We start from the raw sequence: 20,205 nt of genomic DNA on the forward strand, positions 1-20,205 counted from the left end.
GTCTGGTGAATCTTCGTTGCACTCCCTCAATAGCAAGAATGTCCTTCCTCAAGTTAGGAGACCAAAACTGTACACAATACTCCAGGTGTGGCCTCACCAAGGCCCTGTACAACTGTAGCAACACCTCCCTGCTCCTGTACTCAAATCCCCTCGCTATGAAGGCCAACATGCCATTTGCTTTCTTCACCACCTGCTGTACCTGCATGCCAACCTTCAATGACTGATGTACCATGACACCCAGGTCTCGTTGCACCTTCCCTTTTCCTAATCTGTCACCATTTAGATAATAGTCTGTCTCTGTTTTTACCACCAAAGTGGATAACCTTACATTTATCCACATTATACTTCATCAGCCATTCATTTGCCCACTCACCTAACCTATCCAAGTCACTCTGCAGCCTCATAGCATCCTCCTCGCAGCTCACACTGCCACCCAACTTAGTGTCATCCGCAAATTTGGAGATACTACATTTAATCCCCTCGTCTAAATCATTAATGTACAATGTAAACAGCTGGGGCCCCAGCACAGAACCTTGCGGTACCCCACTAGTCACTGCCTGCCATTCTGAAAAGTACCTATTTACTCCTACTCTTTGCTTCCTGTCTGACAACCAGTTCTCAATCCACGTCAGCACACTACCCCCAATCCCATGTGCTTTAACTTTGCACATTAATCTCTTGTGTGGGACCTTGTCGAAAGCCTTCTGAAAGTCCAAATATACCACATCAACTGGTTCTCCTTTGTCCACTTTACTGGAAACATCCTCAAAAAATTCCAGAAGATTTGTCAAGCATGATTTCCCTTTCACAAATCCATGCTGACTTGGACCTGTCATGTCACCATTTTCCAAATGCGCTGCTATGACATCCTTAATAATTGATTCCATCATTTTACCCACTACTGAGGTCAGGCTGACCGGTCTATAATTTCCTGTTTTCTCTCTCACTCCTTTTTTAAAAAGTGGGGTTACATTGGCTACCCTCCATTCGATAGGAACTGATCCAGAGTCAATGGAATGTTGGAAAATGACCGTCAATGCATCCGCTATTTCCAAGGCCACCTCCTTAAGTACTCTGGGATGCAGTCCATCAGGCCCTGAGGATTTATCGGCCTTCAATCCCATCAATTTCCCCAACACAATTTCCCGACTAATAAAGATTTCCCTCAGTTCCTCCTCCTTACTAGACCCTCTGACCCCTTTTATATCAGGAAGGTTGTTTGTGTCCTCCTTAGTGAATACCGAACCAAAGTACTTGTTCAATTGGTCTGCCATTTCTTTGTTCCCCGTTATGACTTCCCCTGATTCTGACTGCAGGGGACCTACGTTTGTCTTTACTAACCTTTTTCTCTTTACATACCTATAGAAACTTTTGCAATCCGCCTTAATGTTCCCTGCAAGCTTCTTCTCGTACTCCATTTTCCCTGCCCTAATCAAACCCTTTGTCCTCCTCTGCTGAGTTCTAAATTTCTCCCAGTCCCCGGGTTCGGTGCTATTTCTATGCCACTTCGTTGGCTTTAATACTATCCCTTATTTCCCTAGATAGCCACGGTTGAGCCACCTTCCCTTTTTTATTTTTATGCCAGACAGGAATGTACAATTGTTGTAATTCATCCATGCGGTCTCTAAATGTCTGCCATTGCCCATCCACAGTCAACCCCTTACAATGAAACAATCTACACTCCACCCCATCCGGAGCCATGTGATCTCCTGGAAGAGGCAAAAACCAGATAAAAACCTAGGCCAATTTAGGGAGACAAAATCTGGGAAAATTCCTCTCCGACCCATCCTGGCGATCGAAACTAGTCTAGGAGATCACCCTGGCCGTATTCTATTCGCTGCAGTACTTACCATTATATCTGCGCCATCCAACAAAAGGTCATCCAGTCTAATCCCAATTACCAGCTCTAGGTCCGTAACCTTGCAGGTTACTGCACTTTAAGTGCCCATCCAACCATCTCTTAAAAGTGGTGAGGGTTTCTGCATCCACCATTCTTCCAGGCAGCGAGTTCCAGATCCCATACAGGCAGATCTACAGCCTACCAGTGGCAACAGGACTGCACTGCCCGTCAAGGTGAAGGTGACAGCGACACTTGCCTTCTATGCCTCTGGCTACTTTCAGGCATCAGCGGGCGACATATGCTCCATCTCGCAGCACGCTACACATTGTTGCATTCGTCAGGTGACTACTGCATTGTACACACACAGGATGGACATCATAAACTTCCCAATGACCAAGAAGACCCAAAATGAGAGGGCTGTAGGTTTTTGGCTGATTTGCTGGCTTCACCAAGGTTCACTGTATGCACTGTATGCACATGACTGTATGCACATCACCCTGTGAGCACCTTTACAGAATCCAAAGGTTTACTGAAACCAAAAGGGATTCCACTCCATGAATGTCCGGATTGTCTTCCGACCATACTCAGCGCATTCATGGCAGTCAATGCCCAATATCCAAGGAGCATCCATGATTCTTTCAACTTGCAGAAGAACACGGTCTCAGGCATGTTCCAGCATCAACCACAAGGCCAGAGCTGGATGCTGGGGGACAAAGGTTACGGGCTCGCCATCTGGCTCATGACCTCCCTACGGAACCCTCAGACAGAAGCCGATGAGAGCCATGCAGCCACACGCAACATCGTCGAATAGACAATTGGAGTGCTCAAGTAACAATTCTGATGCCTGGACCACTCTGGAGGCAGCCTGCAATAGTCCCCTCAGCAGGTCTCTGAGTTCATTGTAGTGTGCTGCATGCTATACAACTTAGCCATCATGAGGGGACAGGATTTGCCAATAGGGATTGCAGGACCACCTCAGGAGGTGAGGAGGGGGTGGGGAGGAGGATGAGGAAGAGGAGCCTGGTGAGGAACCCATGCCACCATCAACCCCACCACAACCACAGGGGAGGCATCGTGGAGATTTCGCCGCTGCAAAAGCCTTACATCAGCAGCTCATAACTGAACGCTTTGCTTGAAGAGTGAATGGCACGTTTGACCGTTACCTGGCCACTCGATCCCACATGTTGACTATTCCCCCTCTTAATTCTGCAAATAAGACACTACACAGAAATGGTTATGGTGAACAAATGAATTTATGAAACATTGTAAACTTTTATAACTTTGTTAACTTAATTTTGAAACTTTAATAAAATAACATAAATTATCTGCATCCAGCAGTATGATTATTCAATAACAGCAACAACATTCTAAACACAGAATGCAGAACATAATGCAGCAACCCCTGCCCACTATCTTACCACCGGTTCTTTCCCCACCCCCACTTACCCATATCTCCCTCCCTCGCCTGCTGCTTCTACCCGAAGTGGCACCAAGTTGGCGTGCAGCAAAGTTGTCAGAGCGCTGCTGTGTTGGGGGGAAAGACATTAGAGACCGTCTGGGGACTCACTGGACCAGCTCCTGGTGTGGAAGGCGTCGACAGTCACAGGTGGTGTGGGTCTAGGTGTGCCAGTGGGGAACGCAGAGAGTATGGCGGAAAGGTTTATTGATTGCATCACCCTCCCAAGCTGAAGCAGAGCTTGTGCCTGTGATGCACCATATTCGGCAAGGCTGCGCGCCGTACTCTCCGGGACTTCAGTGTCACTGCTGGAGGCCACCAGCCTCCTGTGGGCACTGATGGCCTCGCAGATTTCACGACTCGCACTGACAATCTGTGACCCTATCTCCATAATGGTCACAGCAAGATTCGCAATGGTTGCGGGAATCCTACCCAAGATATCAAAGAGCTGACAGGTGAGGTGGATGCTCTCTCTGGAAAGTCCCACCAAGTCTAGTTTCATGTCTGCCTGTCTGTTGGCAGACCTACTTTGCCGACTCACCCTCCGGAGAGATGACATATGGGATTCTACCCCAGAACTGCGTTGCTGCACGCCACTAGTCCCAGGAGCCTTGGAGGTCTCAAACCCCAAAAAAGTTACATCATCATCCTGAGACAAAGTGATTGCCAGTGGTAAACGAGGGGTAGATTGCATCTGCCCCGGAATCAGCTGATCTCTGAACTTATCCTCTTCCTCTTCTTCCATGCTGGCCTGACGAGGGTTGATTTGAAGGATGCTGTGGCTGTGGTTGGTCATCTGGAAGTAGAAAGCAATGGACGAGTGGTTAGCAGCAGGGGAGGGGACAGGGTGACATGAGGAAGGTCGCATAGCACAGGCTCATTTGAAGAACCGCTGCTACTCCATTATATCTAGTCCATAAACACTGCATCACATTGCCCAGCCTAGGGAGCATGCAGGACTTACCCTCAATATCCAAGTAGAGGTCAGCGTCCCCAGTGGCAGTTGCCAACCTGAGACGCCAATGAGGCCTACCACTCGCTCCTCCAGGTCGGTGAGTGGCAGTGTCTGAGGCGGACCGCCGTCTGTCCGCACCTGCTCGCGGCAGTTATGGGATTTCTTTGCCTGCAAAGATGAAAATGGGAATGGTTACCAGAGGGTCCATCTGCTCTTGTGGCACACACACACATAGCCACCAAAGTACATACCATACTGTCTGAATGTAATAGAGTTCTCTGTTTAATGGCCTTGGAAGTTGCATGTGGTTCATCAGGAGGACATTGGAGTATGGAAACAGCTTATGAGATCTCAGAAAGCAATCTTAATAATGTGTAAAGATCATTCAAGGCAACTAGGGTGCCAAACTAAGTCTACCTGTGTGTCTAATGGCCCCAGCCTGCTGATGGTCTTGCAGGCCAGGACTGTGCCGATTTCCGGGCCGGGAAATCTGCTCTCTCTAATGGCTTCGGACTGCTGAGCTGGAGCAGCGTGCGGCGGCCTGGCCCAGAAATCGGCACGGTCCCAGCCTCAGCAGGCTGAGGCCATTAGAGGGAGCAGCGTACGGCAGCATGTCACTTCAAGGAGCAGCGCGTGCTGCTGCAGGAGGACGACGGCTGACTGCAGTGTGGGCAGATACAGCAGGAGTGGCAAGGTCGGGGCGAAGGAGCAGCAAGATTTCGTAGAGGAATGTGATCAGGGTCCAGGAGAGGTGAGAGTTCGGGACCCAGAAGAGGCGAGGGCCAGGGGCAGCACAGGCCAGCCCACACTGCGATATGAGTGTGCACTAGGTCCATGCAGCAGAGCTGGTCTCCAGTCGTCTTGGTTAATCCTTGCCACTGGACCAAGACCTAGCTCTGTCAAGCCCGTGTGGTGGCTGGTGTGCAATGGCCATCACACGTTAAAAAAATCCATGCACAGGCATCTTCCACCCTTCAAGATGTAGTTCGGGATCTGGAATATTAGGTCCTTCATTGAAACACCTGTGAACTCAAGCCTTTTCGGCATGGAAGCAAGTCATCCTCGTTTCGAGGGACTGCCTATGATGACGATGGTGACCTATGTGTCATGCATTTTAGGAGACACCCACATAGTGCTGAGAGACAGCAACAGCATGAGAACACCCACAGACTGCTGACAGGCACCAAAAGCATGAGAACAAATAGTGTGTCGGATTTATAATTGAAGTAATGAAGGTGTGCATCAATAAAAATTGTACTCACTCTAACGACCCGACGAAGATCATTGAACTTTTTTCAACACTGTTTCCCACTCCTGGCCACTGTGTCTGAGGCAGAGACCTCCTCAGCGATTTCCCTCCATATTCGATTAAAAATGGCTGGTAGGGGTCTGGATCCACCCCTCCGATATAATTCCTGCCATCTTCTCTCCACAGCCCCCACGAGAGCTTTGTTAGCCTCTTGGCTAAATTGCCTTGGTACGCTGTCTACAATCCTCCGCCTCCATGATCAAAATCGAATTTTTAAATGGCTGATTCAGCCCCGGGTGTACTGCGCATGCACACGGCCACACCCTGTATTTGCGTTTGTGATTGGACAACAGACCAGAAGCGCAGGAACAAAAAAAATTAGTTGTGCATGTGCTCCTTGTGAACTTACATTTGGCGAAAGTTGCACACTCTGGCACTAATTGCTAACCTGGCGCTAAATTTTTGATTTCGCCGCGATTTGCACCCAGAAACGGAAGAAGTCGCAAAAAGCCGAAAATACAGCCCCTTATATGCCAAATTATCCTGGATGACAATCCTCACGAGCAGAATGTGGATTTGAAGCTGAAGTCTTCAGATGAAAAGGATAAAACCATTTTTGAAAAATAAACAAAAACAAAGTTATATATGAAAATCCTTTCTACCACAAGACTGTTGCAGTATCCCTTTAACATTCCTCTAACTCCTCGGTCATTATCATAGGCAGTCCCTCGAAATCGAGGAAGACTTGTTTCCACTCTAAAAGTGAGTTCGTAGGTGACTGAACAGTCCAATACAGGAATTACAGTCTCTGTCACAGGCAGACAGTCGTTGAGGGAAAGGGTGGGTGGGACTAGTTTACCGCAGGCTCTTTCCGCTGCCTGCGCTTGCTTTCTGCACGCTCTCGGCGATGAGACTCGAGGCGCTCAGCACCCTCCCGGATGTTCTTCCTCCACTTAGGGCAGTCTTTGGCCAGGGACTCCCAGCTGTCGGTGGGGTTGTTGCACCTCATCAAGGAGGCCATGAGTGCGTCCCTGAAACATTTCCTCTGTCCACCTGGAGCTCGCTTGCCGTGTAGGAGTTCTGAGTAGAGCGTTTGCTTTGAGAGTCTTGTGTCAAGCATGCGAACAATGTGGCTCGCCCAACAGAGCTGGTCAAGTGTGGTCAGTGCTTCGATGCTGGGGATGTTGGCCTGATCGAGGACGCTAACATTGGTGCATCTGTTCTCCCAGGGGATTTGCAGGATCTTGCGGAGACATTGTTGGTGGTATTTCTCCAGCGATTTGAAGTGTCTACTATATATGGTCCATGTCTCTGAGGCATACAGGAGGGTGGGTATTACTACAGCCCTGTAGACCATGAGTTTGGTGCTAGATTTGAGGGCCTGATCTTCAAACACTCTCTTCCTCAGGCAGCCACTGGCACACTGGAGGCTGTAACCTGGTCCTAGTAGGCATTCCTACCTTGTACAGGTACTTCTTAGAAGAGCATAGTTAAGGATGGAAATGAAAGAATTCAGGACAGGTGATGTCATCCATCCTAAACCCCTCCCTCGCATGCTTGCACTTCTAATTGGGAGGGTACTTACTCTTCCTGCCCTCATATCCAGGTCAACTTGGATTACACTTTACATGGAACAGAAACCCAGGATATCCAGGTCCCATCCCAAATTCCTGCATCCCCCACACTGCAAAAACTGCGTTCAGTCAGAGCCCAGGAATTTTGTAGCAGAGGCAAGGAATAAAAATAAGAAAAACAGTAAAAAGAATATAGGTTAACATTCCAAAAAATTGCATTGAGTGCTATGTATGTGAATGCACAAAGCATTCAAAACAAAACTGAGAATTAGAACCAATGTAACTCTGGAGGTTTATTTTTATATTAATTCACGAAGTGTGGGCGTTGCTGGCAAGGCTAGCATTTATCGGAGTAACTATTTGTACTAAATCTCCTTTCTGCTCATGCGACTCCTGACGCATTCGCAGCAGTGAGAGTTAGGACAAATATCACCAACTCCGCCCCCCCGCCCAGCGCAATTCCCACTAACCCTTTTCTGCTCATGCGTCCTCCTCTCCCATCTGCTGCCCCCTCCCCTCCCTCTCCCATCCTGACGCCCGAGACGGAACCGGAACTGGCCCCGATCCAACACCACATTGCCTCCGATCCATCCAGCAGCAGCCCTGAGGCCCAAGCAGCTGAATGCGTCCTCCACGCATCCGAATCACCTGCAGCGCCGAGACTCCAACCGGGCCCGGAGCCCCGCCGCAACGCCGAGCCCCGAGCCACCCGCAGCACCACAAGCCCTGAGCTCTGAGCGGGGAGAGAAGTGGGTCGGCTGGGAGAGAGAGAAGCAGGGCGGTTAGGAGCTTCCTTTCTCGGGGGAGATTTGATGCTTCCCATCGGTAGCAGTTTTCACTCCAATTACATGGTCTGAGCTCTCCATAGTTACCAGTTATCTCAGCAGCTGTTTACTATACGTGAAGAATCAAGCGGCACCGTAAAGTGCTCCGTGAGGTGGAGAGAGAGAGAACCTGGGGGGTGAGGGAAGAGCGAGACACGGGAGGAGGGGAGGGAGGAGCGAGGGAACTCAGGGAAGATGGTTCATGTTCTTTGAAACTTCTGGTGCGTGCAAGCTCGTTGCGTGTGTTACAATGGACATCGTTGGGGTGGATGAAATTCAGAAGTCACGACACTGTCACTATTCACTTCATACCCAATAAACCTGTTAACAATCCACACATAATACTCCATCTATGGCGGGCAGGGAGTGGGGATAAGGTCATGCACTTGCGCATGGGTAAGGGTCTTCAGCCGAGGGAGGGATGCATTTGCGCTGGGGTAATGGACTTTGGCTGTGGGAGACAGCACATGCGCTGAGTAATGGTCTTCAGCTGGGGGAGAAATGCACTTGTGCCTGGGTAAGGGATTTCGGCTGGAACTTGGTGGCTTTTGGGGAGATCTATCCTCTGGCTTCTGAAGTCAAAATGGATCGAATTACAAATTGGAAAGTCAATCAGAACTTGGGCTGGGTGGTTCCAGTTACACATTCCTGAGGAATTTCAGGGCGTGGCTTATCCGCCAAGGGAACCAATTAGCAATAGATCATGTGATAATGAAGAGCCAATCAGAGAAACGGCTGCCTTTCAGTTAGTACAAATAAACGCATCCAACATTTAATGCCCATCCCTAAATGCCCTTGAGAAAGTGATGGTGAGCCATCTCCTTGAACCGCTGCAGTCCGTGTGGTGAAGGTACTTCCACAGTGCTGTTAGGTAGAGAGTTCCAGGATTTGAGGGTTATGATATAGAAACATGGCTTAGGTGCAGACAGGACTGGGAATTTAATGTTCCTGGTTCTAACATTTTCAGGGAAGTAAAAAAAGGGAATAGGGTGCCAGTGTTATTAAAGGATTCGATCACAGCAGTTGAATATGAGGGACTGCATTGAGACAGAATCTCTATAGAATTGAGAAATCGGAAAAGGAATGATACAATACTGTGTGCATTACAGGCCACAAAGTATGAGATAAAGGAGGACATCTGCAGACTGTTCAGAGAGATATGAAAGAACAGCAGAATATTACTAGAATAGTACAGCACAGAAGGATGCCATTCGGCCCATCGAGTCTGCATCCGCTCTTTTGAACAACAATCCAGTTTATCCTACTCTTTCTCCATATCCCTGCAATTTTTTTCTATCCCAAAATAGATTGGAATAAAGATAATTCAGATGGTCAAAGAAGGAAATGCTTTTAGAATGCATCCAGGATAGCTTCCTAGATCAGTCTGTTTCTTGCCCAATAAGAAAATTAAAGCTTCATTTGATTTAGTTCTGGGGAAAGAAGTGAGGCAAATAACTGACAAGACAGTTTAAGAACAATTGGGAAATAGTAATCACAACATAATTCCATTTAGTGTATGATTAGAAAATGTTAATGAAGAATCAAAGACAAGGGGGCTGGACTGGGAAAAGGCAAAGCTCAGCGAGATGAGGGATCTGGCCCATATTTCTTAGCACAACTTGCTGACAGATCAGCAGTAGAAAGTCTTCATATATCAGATAGATAAAATATAAAATATATTCTAATATAGCAAAAAGTGAATGCATCAAAAAATATAGTTCAATAAATAAAACCATACTGAAACTTAAAAGAGAGGCAGATGATCAACGCAGGGCTAACAATATTTAAAAGAATCAAAAGGAACTCACATAATATAAAAGGAATTAGTAAGAGCTTTTATAAGCATAAAAACGTAAAAGAGTAGTTAAAGGGAAGATAGGACCATTCAGGGGTGAAGGATGAAAATATTTTACCTATATTAAATGAATATTTTATAACAGTTTTTACAAATTATGGTGGAAATTAGTATATTTGTGTACTGGAGGAGGATACAGAACAATTGTTAAAGGTAACTATAAAAAGAACTGATTCTGAAAAAAATAGCAGAATTCAAGGTGGATAAGGCACCAAGCCTTGATGGCGTGCATCCTAGGCTGTTGAAAGAAGTTATAGAGGAGGCCACAATTTTATAACTAAATATGAAACTTGTGCCATTGGACTGGAGAGTAGCCAATTTAACACCCGTGTTCAAGATAACAGGACTACTTCCATTGCAACATAGGATAAGAGGAGATTTAATGGAGATTTTAAAATTATGAAAGGTTGAGATAGAGTGAATAGCAGGGATAAAATACTTCAGATACGTGGAGTGACTAGAGAAACTGGGGTTGTTCTCCTTAGAGCAGAGAAGGTTAAATGGAAATGTTATAAAGTAGTTCAAAATTTTGAAGGATTTTGATAAAGTAAGGAGAAACTGTTTCCAGCAGCCGAAGGGCCGGTAACCGGATTTAAGGTAAATTTTACACAGCGAGTTGTTATGATCAGGAATGCTGTGCCTGAAAGGGTGATAGCAGATTCAATAATAACTTTCAAAAGGGAATTGGCAAAATACTTGAAAAGGAAAAAAATGCTGGGCTACGGGGAAAGAGCGAGAGAGTGGGACTAATTGGATAGTTCTTTCAAAGCGCTGGCACAGATACAATCGGCCAAATGGCCTCCTTCTGTGCTGTATCATTCTCTGATTCTAGGGATAGATTATTTCCTAAAGTTGGGAATCAATGATGAAGGGTCATCAATTTCAAATTATAACTATCCAGAAGGAAGGCTATGAAGCAATGGCCCTGAATTTGACACAGGAATCTCACATTCCCGGCGTTGAGAACTTCGGGTTTTCCAACAGAACTCAATGGGGATCTCTGCTCTGACGTCAACAGGCTGTCTAAGCAGCCAATCAAAAGGCAGAATTATCACAGACCGCAAACAAGGAAGCCCTTAAAATTCTCTTAAAAATAATCAGAGAGAGCAAAAGAAAGATTGGGGTGCCCACATGAGGAAAAAGCAAACCTGAAATAAAGATGCACAAACTTCAAAAACATGTAAAACATTTTTTGAAAAGTTTCTTAAAAATTTTATTTTTTATTAAAATGGACAAATTCTACACTGCACAAAATTAAAATTAGATTTCCAGGCCCTTAACATTTGTTTAGCAGTCAGTATGTTGTTAAAACCCCAGTTACACCCAATCCCTTTGGGTCTCACATTTAATGGGGAATTTAACAGCATACTTACTGCAGAAGAGCCGATGATTTAAAAGTTTTCATTGACTTCCGGGGAGGGGGAGGGTGGGATGAGGGGGAGGGTGGGATGGGGCGGGGGCACAGCCCAGCCAGACTGTAACTTTGGGATTTCCACATGGGCTTGTGCATGTGCCAAATCCCGAAGTTGCGGTCAGTTTCAAAGGCCATCATATTACTGCAAATTCAGGGCCAATATGTTTCCTATTGTCTTCTATTAAAAAATATTAAAATATTAATTTCACTTGAGCAGATATAAGTATTATTTGAGCTGTTTTTTCAAACATGAATACTGATTTTAGGTTGCCTTTCTGAGGAGATATTGAATCAAACAGAACTAGGTTTTATTTCAGTTGTGCACTAATGATAAACATTCCTAACTCTTACTAAATAACAATGAATGGTTATGAACAAAAATGTTCAAATTTATTAGCTTATACCTTATTAACAAAAAGCTATAGCATCAAAACATCATGAATGCAACAATTTTGTTTCTCTAAACTGGGTTGACTAAGTGGACAATGATCTATTTCTTTCTAGAAATGCAAATTAAAGTTTTAAAGAAGATTAGTTAAAAGGGAAACAAAATGTATGCACAAAAGTAGATACTTTATAAAATGGAAAAACTGTTAATCCAATACAGCAAATTGACTTTATACACAGACTGCTAACCTTGTACTGAGATCAAATGGTCTTTGCCGAGGAGTCCTAGTCGCCCTTTCTCTCTTTTGCCAAATAAGCGGCCTATAGAGGATTTGATTCCTTTCTTCTTTTGTGCTTTATGGAGTGAGTCCTGGCTACTTGTACTGCTATAGTTGCCCATTTCTGCCTCGATTGATGCTGAAAAACTGTAAAGGAACAGTTCAAAAGTTGCCATTTTATTATATTTCTTCTCATTCAATCTTTTGTAAATGATTCTTCGCACATTGTTACTATTGTCATAGAATCATAGAAATCTACAGCACAGAAGGAAGCCATTTGGCCTATCGTCTCCGTGCTGGCTGACAAAGAGCTAACCAGCCTTATCCCACTTTCCAGCTCTTGGTCCGCAGCTTTGTAGGTTACGGCAATTCAAGTGCATATCCAAATACTTTTTAAATGCTATGAGGGTTTCTGCCTCTACCAACCTTTCAGTCAGTGAATTCCAGACTCTCACCACCCTCTATGTGAAAATATTTATCCTCAAATCCCCTCTAAACCATCTACCAATTACTTTAAATCTATGCCGCCTGGTTACTGACCATTCTGCTAAGGTTAATAGGTCCTTCCTCTCCACTCTATCTAGGCCACTCATAATTTTATACACCTCAAAAAACAATCCCAGCCTATCCAATCTTTCCTCATAGCTAAAATTCTCCAGTCCAGGCAACATCCTCGTAAATCTCCTCTGTTCCCTCTCCAGTACAATCACATCTTTCCTGTACTGTGGTGACCAGGTGCACACAGTATTCTAGTTGTGGCCTTACTAGTGTTTTATACAGTTCAAGTATAACCTCCCTGCTCTTATATTCTATGCCTCGGCAAATAAAGGCAAGTATCCCGAATGCCTTCTTAACTATCTTATCTATCTGTCCTGCTACCTTCAGGGATCTGTGGACATGCACTCCAAGGTTCCTCTGTTCCGCTGCACTTCTAAGTGTCCTACCATTTATTATGTAATCCCTTTCCTTGTTAGCCCTCCCCAAATGCATTACCTCACACTTCTCCAGATTGAATTCCATTTGCCACTGTTGTGCCTACCTGACCAGTTCATTAATATCTTTCTGCACTCTACACCTTTCTTCTTCATTATCAACCAAACAGCCTATTTTTGTATCATCTGCAAACTTCTTAATCATATCCCCTGCACTCATGTTTAAATAACTGATATATATACCACAAAAAGTAAGGAACCTAGTACTGAGCCCTGAGGAACTCCACTGGAAACAGCCTTCCAGTCACAAAAATACCCATCGACCATTACCCTTTGCTTCCTGCCTCTGAGCCAATTTTGGATCCAACTTGAATTCCATGGGGTTTTACTTTCATGACCAGTCTGCTATGTGGGACCTTATCAAAAGCCTTGCTAAAATCCATCTACACCACGTTAAATGCACTACCTCCTCAAAAAATTCAATTAAGTTAGTCAGACACGACAGTGCCTTAACAAATCCATGCTGACTGTCCTTGATTAATCCGTGTTTTTCTAAATGAAGAGTTATTCTGTCCCTCAGAATTTTTTCTAATAATTTTCCCACCACGAGGTTAGGCTGACTGGCCTGTAATTACTTAGTCTATCCGTTTATCCCTTTTTAAACAATGGTACAACATTAGCAGTCCTCCACATTTCTTCTGATTTAACAAAAGATAATTTCAGTAAAAATATATAAATTAATGGACCATCAAACTTAACTGCTTATAAATCATGTGACCGATAAAAACATGAGATTGCCATGAAAATTTCAGAACACAAATTTTCACAATACTTATATAAAGTTTTTAAAAAGGCCATCATCTTCAATTCATGAATAGAAACATTTCTAAACTTACAAAATAATTACTTAAAAAAAATCTTACCTTATTTGCTAAACTGATTTCTTGCCATAAGCTCAGTGTGAGGAAGAAGAACAATCCACAGGAGGGTCTCAAATAATTTTATTCCAAAAATAACCTTGCCGTGAAGAAGGAAAAATATGATTCCCTGAAATATTTCCCCTACTGGACTGGAAACAATTTACTATAACACTCATGTGAACTATCCCTATCCTCACATGAAAATGATTGATAAACTGATGATGTATAATAACATGACGTATTTTTAAAAATATATCATCATGGGTAAATCTATCCATGCAATCTTGTAAGCAAATCATAGGCATAGATCCCTGTTCCAGATGTACTTACCTTCGTATATCATCATGGTAGGAGGGCAGGGTGTGTGTCATTCGTACTGGTCTTGGCGTTGAGGGAGGCGATGTTTCACATCTTATTGTGGCTTTGTCTTCATGACCATCTTCTTGCACAGCTGCAATCTGAAGAGTTAAAAGCAAAACCTTTGGCATCAAACATATACTAAATGGTGATAATATTTAAACCTCATTATATATGTTTTTTGATATTACTTCTTGTTATATATGTAAACTTGTATTTACTCTGTACAACTACCAGAGGGCTCATCCCCTGGAGTCCCAAGGGATCCCATAATCCCTTGGGAGCACAGGTATTTAAGGAGGCCTCACAGGTTGGAGAGGCACTCTGGAGACCTGCAAAAAAAGATTAAGGTCACACTTTACTTTGAGCTCACAGTGTTCAGTCTGACTCTTTCTCCATACAAAACAACTGGTGACAAGATACAGATAGCGAATCCAAAGTTGCAGAGGGCATCCTGGAGAAATTCTCGGAGGGAGATGATTGGGAAACTTTTGTGGAGCGATGACCAATACTTCGTGGCCAACGAGCTAGATGAGGAAGAGAATGTTGCCAAACGAAGGGCGATCTTCCTCACCGTCTGTGGGGCACCAACGTATGGTCTCACGAAGAATCTGCACATTCCAGCGAAACTCACGGAGAAATCGTACGACAATTTGTGCACACTGGTCCGAGAGCATTTGAACCCAAAGGAAAGCGTTCTGATGGCGAGGTACCGGTTCTACACCTACAAAAGGTCTGAAGGCCAGGAAGTGGCGAGTTATGTCGCCTAGCTAAGACGCCTTGCAGGACATTGTGAATTTGAAGGACATTTGGAGCACTGCTCAGAGACTTCCTCGTACTTGGCATTTGCCACGAAACCATACTTCGCAAACTTTTGACTGGAGAGACCCCAGCCTTGAGTAAGGCCATAGCGATAGCCCAGGTGTTCAATGCCACCAGTAAAAATACGAAGCAAATCTCTCAGCACATAAGTGCAGCTACAAGTACTGTGAACAAAGTGATGTTGTTTTTGAATCGTAACATACAGGGCAGGTCACACATACCTGCAGCTGCACGTCTGCAGATGTCTCAGAGTCCACCATCAAGGGTGATGAATGCAAGGCCATTAACACCTTGTTGACGCTGTGGGGGGGTGATCATTGTTTCCATTCATGCCGATTCAAAGGGTACATTTGCAAGGGTTGTGGAACAATGGGCATCATTTCACCGATCGAGTTCAACGAGTGGGCCATTCCTATCGTTCCAGTCCTCAAGGGAGATGGCACCGTCAGAATCTGTGGCGATTACAAAGTAACTATCAATCGTTTCTCCCTGCAGGACCAATACCCACTACCAAAGGCTGGCGACCTTTTTTGCAATGCTGGTGGGAGGAAAGACGTTCACTAAGCTGGATCTGATTTCAGCCTACATGACGCAGGAACTGGAGGAATCATCGAAGACCCTCACCAGCATCAACACGCACAAAGGTCTTTTTGTTTATAACAGATGCCCGTTTGGAATCCGATCAGTGGCGGTGATATTTCAGAGAAACATGGAAAGCTTACTGAAGTCGGTCCCCCACACCGTGGTCTTCCAGGACGACATCTTGGTCACAGGTCGGAACACAGTCGAGCATCTGCAGAACCTGGAGGAGGTTCTTAGTCGACTCAACCGCGTGGGGCTCAGGTTAAAATGCTCGAAGTGCATTTTCCTGGCGCCTGAAGTGGAGTTCTTGGGAAGGAGGATTGTGGCGGATGGCATCAGGCCCACCAACGCGAAGACGGAGGCAATCGAGAACACATTGATGCCACAGAACGTAACGGAGCTGCGGTCGTTTCTGGGACTCCTGAACTACTTTGGTAACTTCTTACCGGGTCTCAGCACACTGTTAGAACCACTGCATGTCTTACTACAACAAGGGGACGAATGGGTTTGGGGCAAAAGCCAAGAAAATGCCTTTGTAAAAGCGAGAAAATTGTTATGCTTTAACAAATTGCTCGTGTTGTATGATCCATGTAAGCGTTTGGTACTAGCATGTGATGCGTCGTCATATGGTGTATTGCAACAAGCTAATGATTTCGGGAAACTGCAGGAATCTGTCTAAGGCTAAGAGAGCCTACAGCATGATTGAGAAAGAAGCGTTAGCGTGTGTCTATGGGATAAAGAAAATGCATCAATACCTGTGTGGACTAAAATTCAAATTGGAAACTGACCATAAGTCACTTATATTCCTGTTTTCTGAGAGTAAAGGGATAAATACCAACACATCAGCCCGCATCCAGAGATGGGCGTTCACATTGTCCGCATACAATGACGCCATCTGCCACAGGCCAGACACAGAAAACTGAGCTGATGCTCTCAGTAGGCTGCCATTGCCTACCACGGGGGTGGAAATGGTGCAGCCCACAGATCTAACCATGGTAATGGAAGCATTTGAGAGTGAGCAATCACTCGTCACTGCCCAGCAGATCAAAACCTAGACAAACCAGGACCCCTTATTATCTCTAGTCAAAAGCGGTGTGCTTCACGGGAGCTGGTCCAGTGTCCCAGTGGAAATGCAGGAAGAGATAAAGCCGTACCAGCGGCGCAAAGATGAAATGTCTATACAAACAGGCTGCCTTCTGTGGGGCAATCGATGAGAGGTCCCCAAGAAGGGCAGAGACACCTTCATCAGTGACCTCCACAGTACCCACCCAGGCATCGTAATGACGAAAGCGATAGCCAGATCCCACGTGTGGTGGCCCGGTATCGATGCGGACTTCGAGTCCTGCGTTCACAGATGTAATACATGCTCACGGTTAAGCAATGTACCCAGGGAGGCACCACTAAGTTTATGGTCTTGGCCCTCCAAACCGCGGTCTAGGGTACATGCCGACTATGCAAGCCCGTTCTTGGGTAAAATGTTCCTTGTGGGTGTAGATGCGTATTCCAAGTGGATTGAATGTGAGATAATGTCGGCTAGCACGTCCGCTGCCAATACTGAAAGCCTGCGGGCCATGTTTGCCACTCACGGCTTACCCGATGTCCTGGTGAGCGACAACAGGCCATGTTTTACCAGTGCTGAGTTCAAAGAATTCATGACCCATAACGGGATCAAACATGTCACATCTGCCCCGTTTAAACCAGCATCCAACGGTCAGGCAGAGAGAGCAGTGCAAACCATCAAGCAAGGCTTGAAGAGGGTAACTGAAGGCTCACTGCAGACTCGCCTCTCCGAGTCCTGCTTAGCTACCGCACGAGACCCCACTCGCTCACTGGGATCCCACCTGCTGAACTGCTCATGAAAAGAGCACTTACGACTAGGCTCTCGTTAGTTCACCCTGATCTACATGAACAGGTAGAGAGCAGGCGGCTTCAACAAAGTGCATACCATGTTAGCGCAAATGTGTCACGCGAGATTGAAATCAATGATCCTGTATTTGTATTGAATTATGGACAAGGTCCCAGGTGGCTTCCCGGTACTGTCGTGGCCAAAGAAGGGAGCAGGGTGTTTCGGGTCAAACTTTCAAATGGACTCATTCACCAGAAACACTTGGACCAAATCAAACTCAGATTCACGGACTATCCTGAGCAACCCACCTTGGACCCTATCTTTTTTGATCCCCCAACATACACACCAGTGTCAACCGGCACTACGGTTGACGACAAAGCAGAACCCATCATCCACAGCAGCCCAGCAGGGACCAACACACCAGGCAGCCCAGCAAGGCCAGCTGTACAGCAGCCCAGTGAGGGTCCAACAAATGATTCAACAATACCAGCTTTCCACCGAGACGATCAACCAGGGCAAGAAGGGCCCCAGATCGACTCACATTGTAAATAGTTACACTATTGACTTTTGGGGGGGGGAGGGGGGGTGGTGGGGAGTGTTGTTATATATGTAAACTTGTTTTTACTCTGTACAGCCACCAGAGGGCTCATCCCCGGAGTCCCAAGGGATCCCATAATCCCTTGGGAGCACAGGTATTTAAGGAGGCCTCACAGGTTGGAGAGGCACTCTGGAGACTTGCAATAAAAGACTAAGATCACACTTTACTTTGAGCTCACAATGTTCAGTCTGACTCTTTCTCCATACATAACACTTATAATATTACAGTTTTAACATTACTTGCCAAAAGTCTATTAAAAGATGACATGAAATGTACCAATAAGCACTTGTTTATTTATGCCTAACCACAAATAATCTGAAAATATGTTCAACAACATTAAACAAATAATGAGAGAGTTTAAATTAATTATGTAAACACCGTCAAAAATGTTAAACATGGTTCTCAAAAGAATAATTGTATGTCTAAACTCTAAACATATACCATTCTCATGGAATGCAGTTAAACTAATTACCTTTCTCCGATGCTTTCTTAGATCACTAGGCTGATGTTTGCAAAAGAGTAAAGGCACAAGTTAAGTAGGAACTGCAGATTGTCAATGTAAATATTCTTTCATTTTCCAATTTGACTTTGAATAAGAGTTTACCATGTGTCATACATAACAAACCAACAGAGATGTTTACAACCAGAGCTTCGAGCATGCTTGGGAACCTAGACTCCTAGATTTTTCATTCAAAAATATCATGTAAGTCTCTATGTTAAGCTTGAACTATGATGCTGGCCCATGCTTTCTGTGATCTAAAAAGTTGAAATGCAAAAGATTTAACTGTAGATTACCTTCTGTGCACATGAATAACTCATTTTAAAAATACACAGTAGCACTGCTAAAATTTTGTCAACACTTGCAAGAAAATTCAGAAATAACCCATTGCCCTAGGTTTCATTCCTAAACTCACCAATGTCATGATGCCCATACGATCAATGTCCCGGGCAGGGCTACGTGCTCTGAATTTGGGTGTTGAGTGTCCACTGATAGGAGGGGAAGAGCTAGCTAATGACGAAGCAGTGAGAGAGCCTGTAATAGATCTCCCTGGATGCATTCTGGCCAAATTTAGACCTTCAAGGCTAACACTACCCACTCGATTCTCAATTTCCTCAGCACGAAGTTCAGTTGACTCTTTTTCTTCCTGAATCAACCTGAAAAATCCATAATGGTTTGAAGTAAAAAGAGTCATGCATTTCTGTTCTTTCATATAAAATTATCAAGTGTGCTGGCAGTTGATTGTACTATTGTTAGTTTTAAGAGACATTTGTAATTAATTAAAATGCCTTAAAACAAAGTTCAATTAAATGATCAATATACTGTGTATTGAAGAGCTATTATGTGGGTTTACACCCATGATTCTCCACACTGTGAACTCACAAGCTTGGTCAGAGGCTAGAAACCTCTATACAAAGAGGGAGGAAAAGTCAAGCAAATAACCCAGGTCTATTCACTCTAGACTTCTTACTGGCCAGTTCAAAACAATATTGGCAGAGTTCCTAGAGAAGGCCATTCATGCCCTCTTTACTGTGGAATTGTGCATGGATAATGGTGGGGAAAGGGAGAGAGAAGAAAAGAAATCTAAATTATGAGAGCAGAAAGTATAAATAATCAATTAAGAATCTACTAATATGGTGCAAGAGCACTAATTTTCTGATAATATCAAATGTTATCAATAGAACAGAAGAAAGTTTGAAGTATTAAAAATACATGATCATCAAATCTCTGTCCATGATAAAATAATCATACATAGACTCTAAACAGAGAAGATTGACTTTTAATCAAATGTCTTGCAAATGCATTCTCCTACCTGATTTGCCTTATTGAAAACTTTTGGGGCCAGTAGCTTTGACTGATTTACTGCAGAATAGGTTCCTTTCATGTTGTATGTGTACAGTTAACCTATTCCTATAAGTACTATCCTATATTTATCTACATTAAAACATACCTGCCATATCTACAAAATTAGTCTAAACCTCTCGTAAGAGAATGTTTCATTATTGAAATATAATATGGCATAAAGACAAAAGAACAGCATTCACCTTATTTCATTGTTAATAGCATCAAGCTGCTCTTGCAACATCATGGCAAGAGTCTGAGCATCCGAGTGCCCACTAGGTGAAAGAAGATCCATGGAACTAAATATGGTTTCTCTGTCATCATCATCGATGTCAGACATTTCAGTGTCACTCTCAAATTGATGGCTGCTCAGCATACTAATATGTTGAGTTCTCCTCCATTCTTTGTCAGCAAGTGTCTGTATCTGAAATGCAGAAAAAATGGGTCAAATTTCTGTGGTGGTTCTCTTGACCATC

General features: G+C 44.5%; 1 protein-coding gene across 6 annotated transcripts in view; it reads right to left on the reverse strand.

The window, feature by feature from the left end:
* The window catches only part of ppfia2 (PTPRF interacting protein alpha 2), a 639,866-nt gene that overhangs the window by 161,936 nt on the left and 457,725 nt on the right, over positions 1–20,205 (reverse strand). For 5 of the 6 annotated variants that reach the window (XM_070900187.1, XM_070900185.1, XM_070900190.1 and 2 more), the window contains 5 exons: positions 19,933–20,153; positions 18,804–19,044; positions 18,362–18,391; positions 14,015–14,142; positions 11,804–11,979 (listed from right to left, as the gene is read on the reverse strand). In XM_070900187.1, coding sequence (XP_070756288.1) covers positions 11,804–11,979; positions 14,015–14,142; positions 18,362–18,391; positions 18,804–19,044; positions 19,933–20,153 — 796 coding nt within the window. The remainder of the gene's footprint in view (positions 1–11,803; positions 11,980–14,014; positions 14,143–18,361; positions 18,392–18,803; positions 19,045–19,932; positions 20,154–20,205) is intronic. The other variant, XM_070900188.1, reaches the window with a different exon arrangement.

Source organism: Pristiophorus japonicus, chromosome 15 (assembly GCF_044704955.1).
Source record: "Pristiophorus japonicus isolate sPriJap1 chromosome 15, sPriJap1.hap1, whole genome shotgun sequence".
In the NCBI taxonomy this organism is placed as follows: domain Eukaryota; kingdom Metazoa; phylum Chordata; class Chondrichthyes; family Pristiophoridae; genus Pristiophorus; species Pristiophorus japonicus.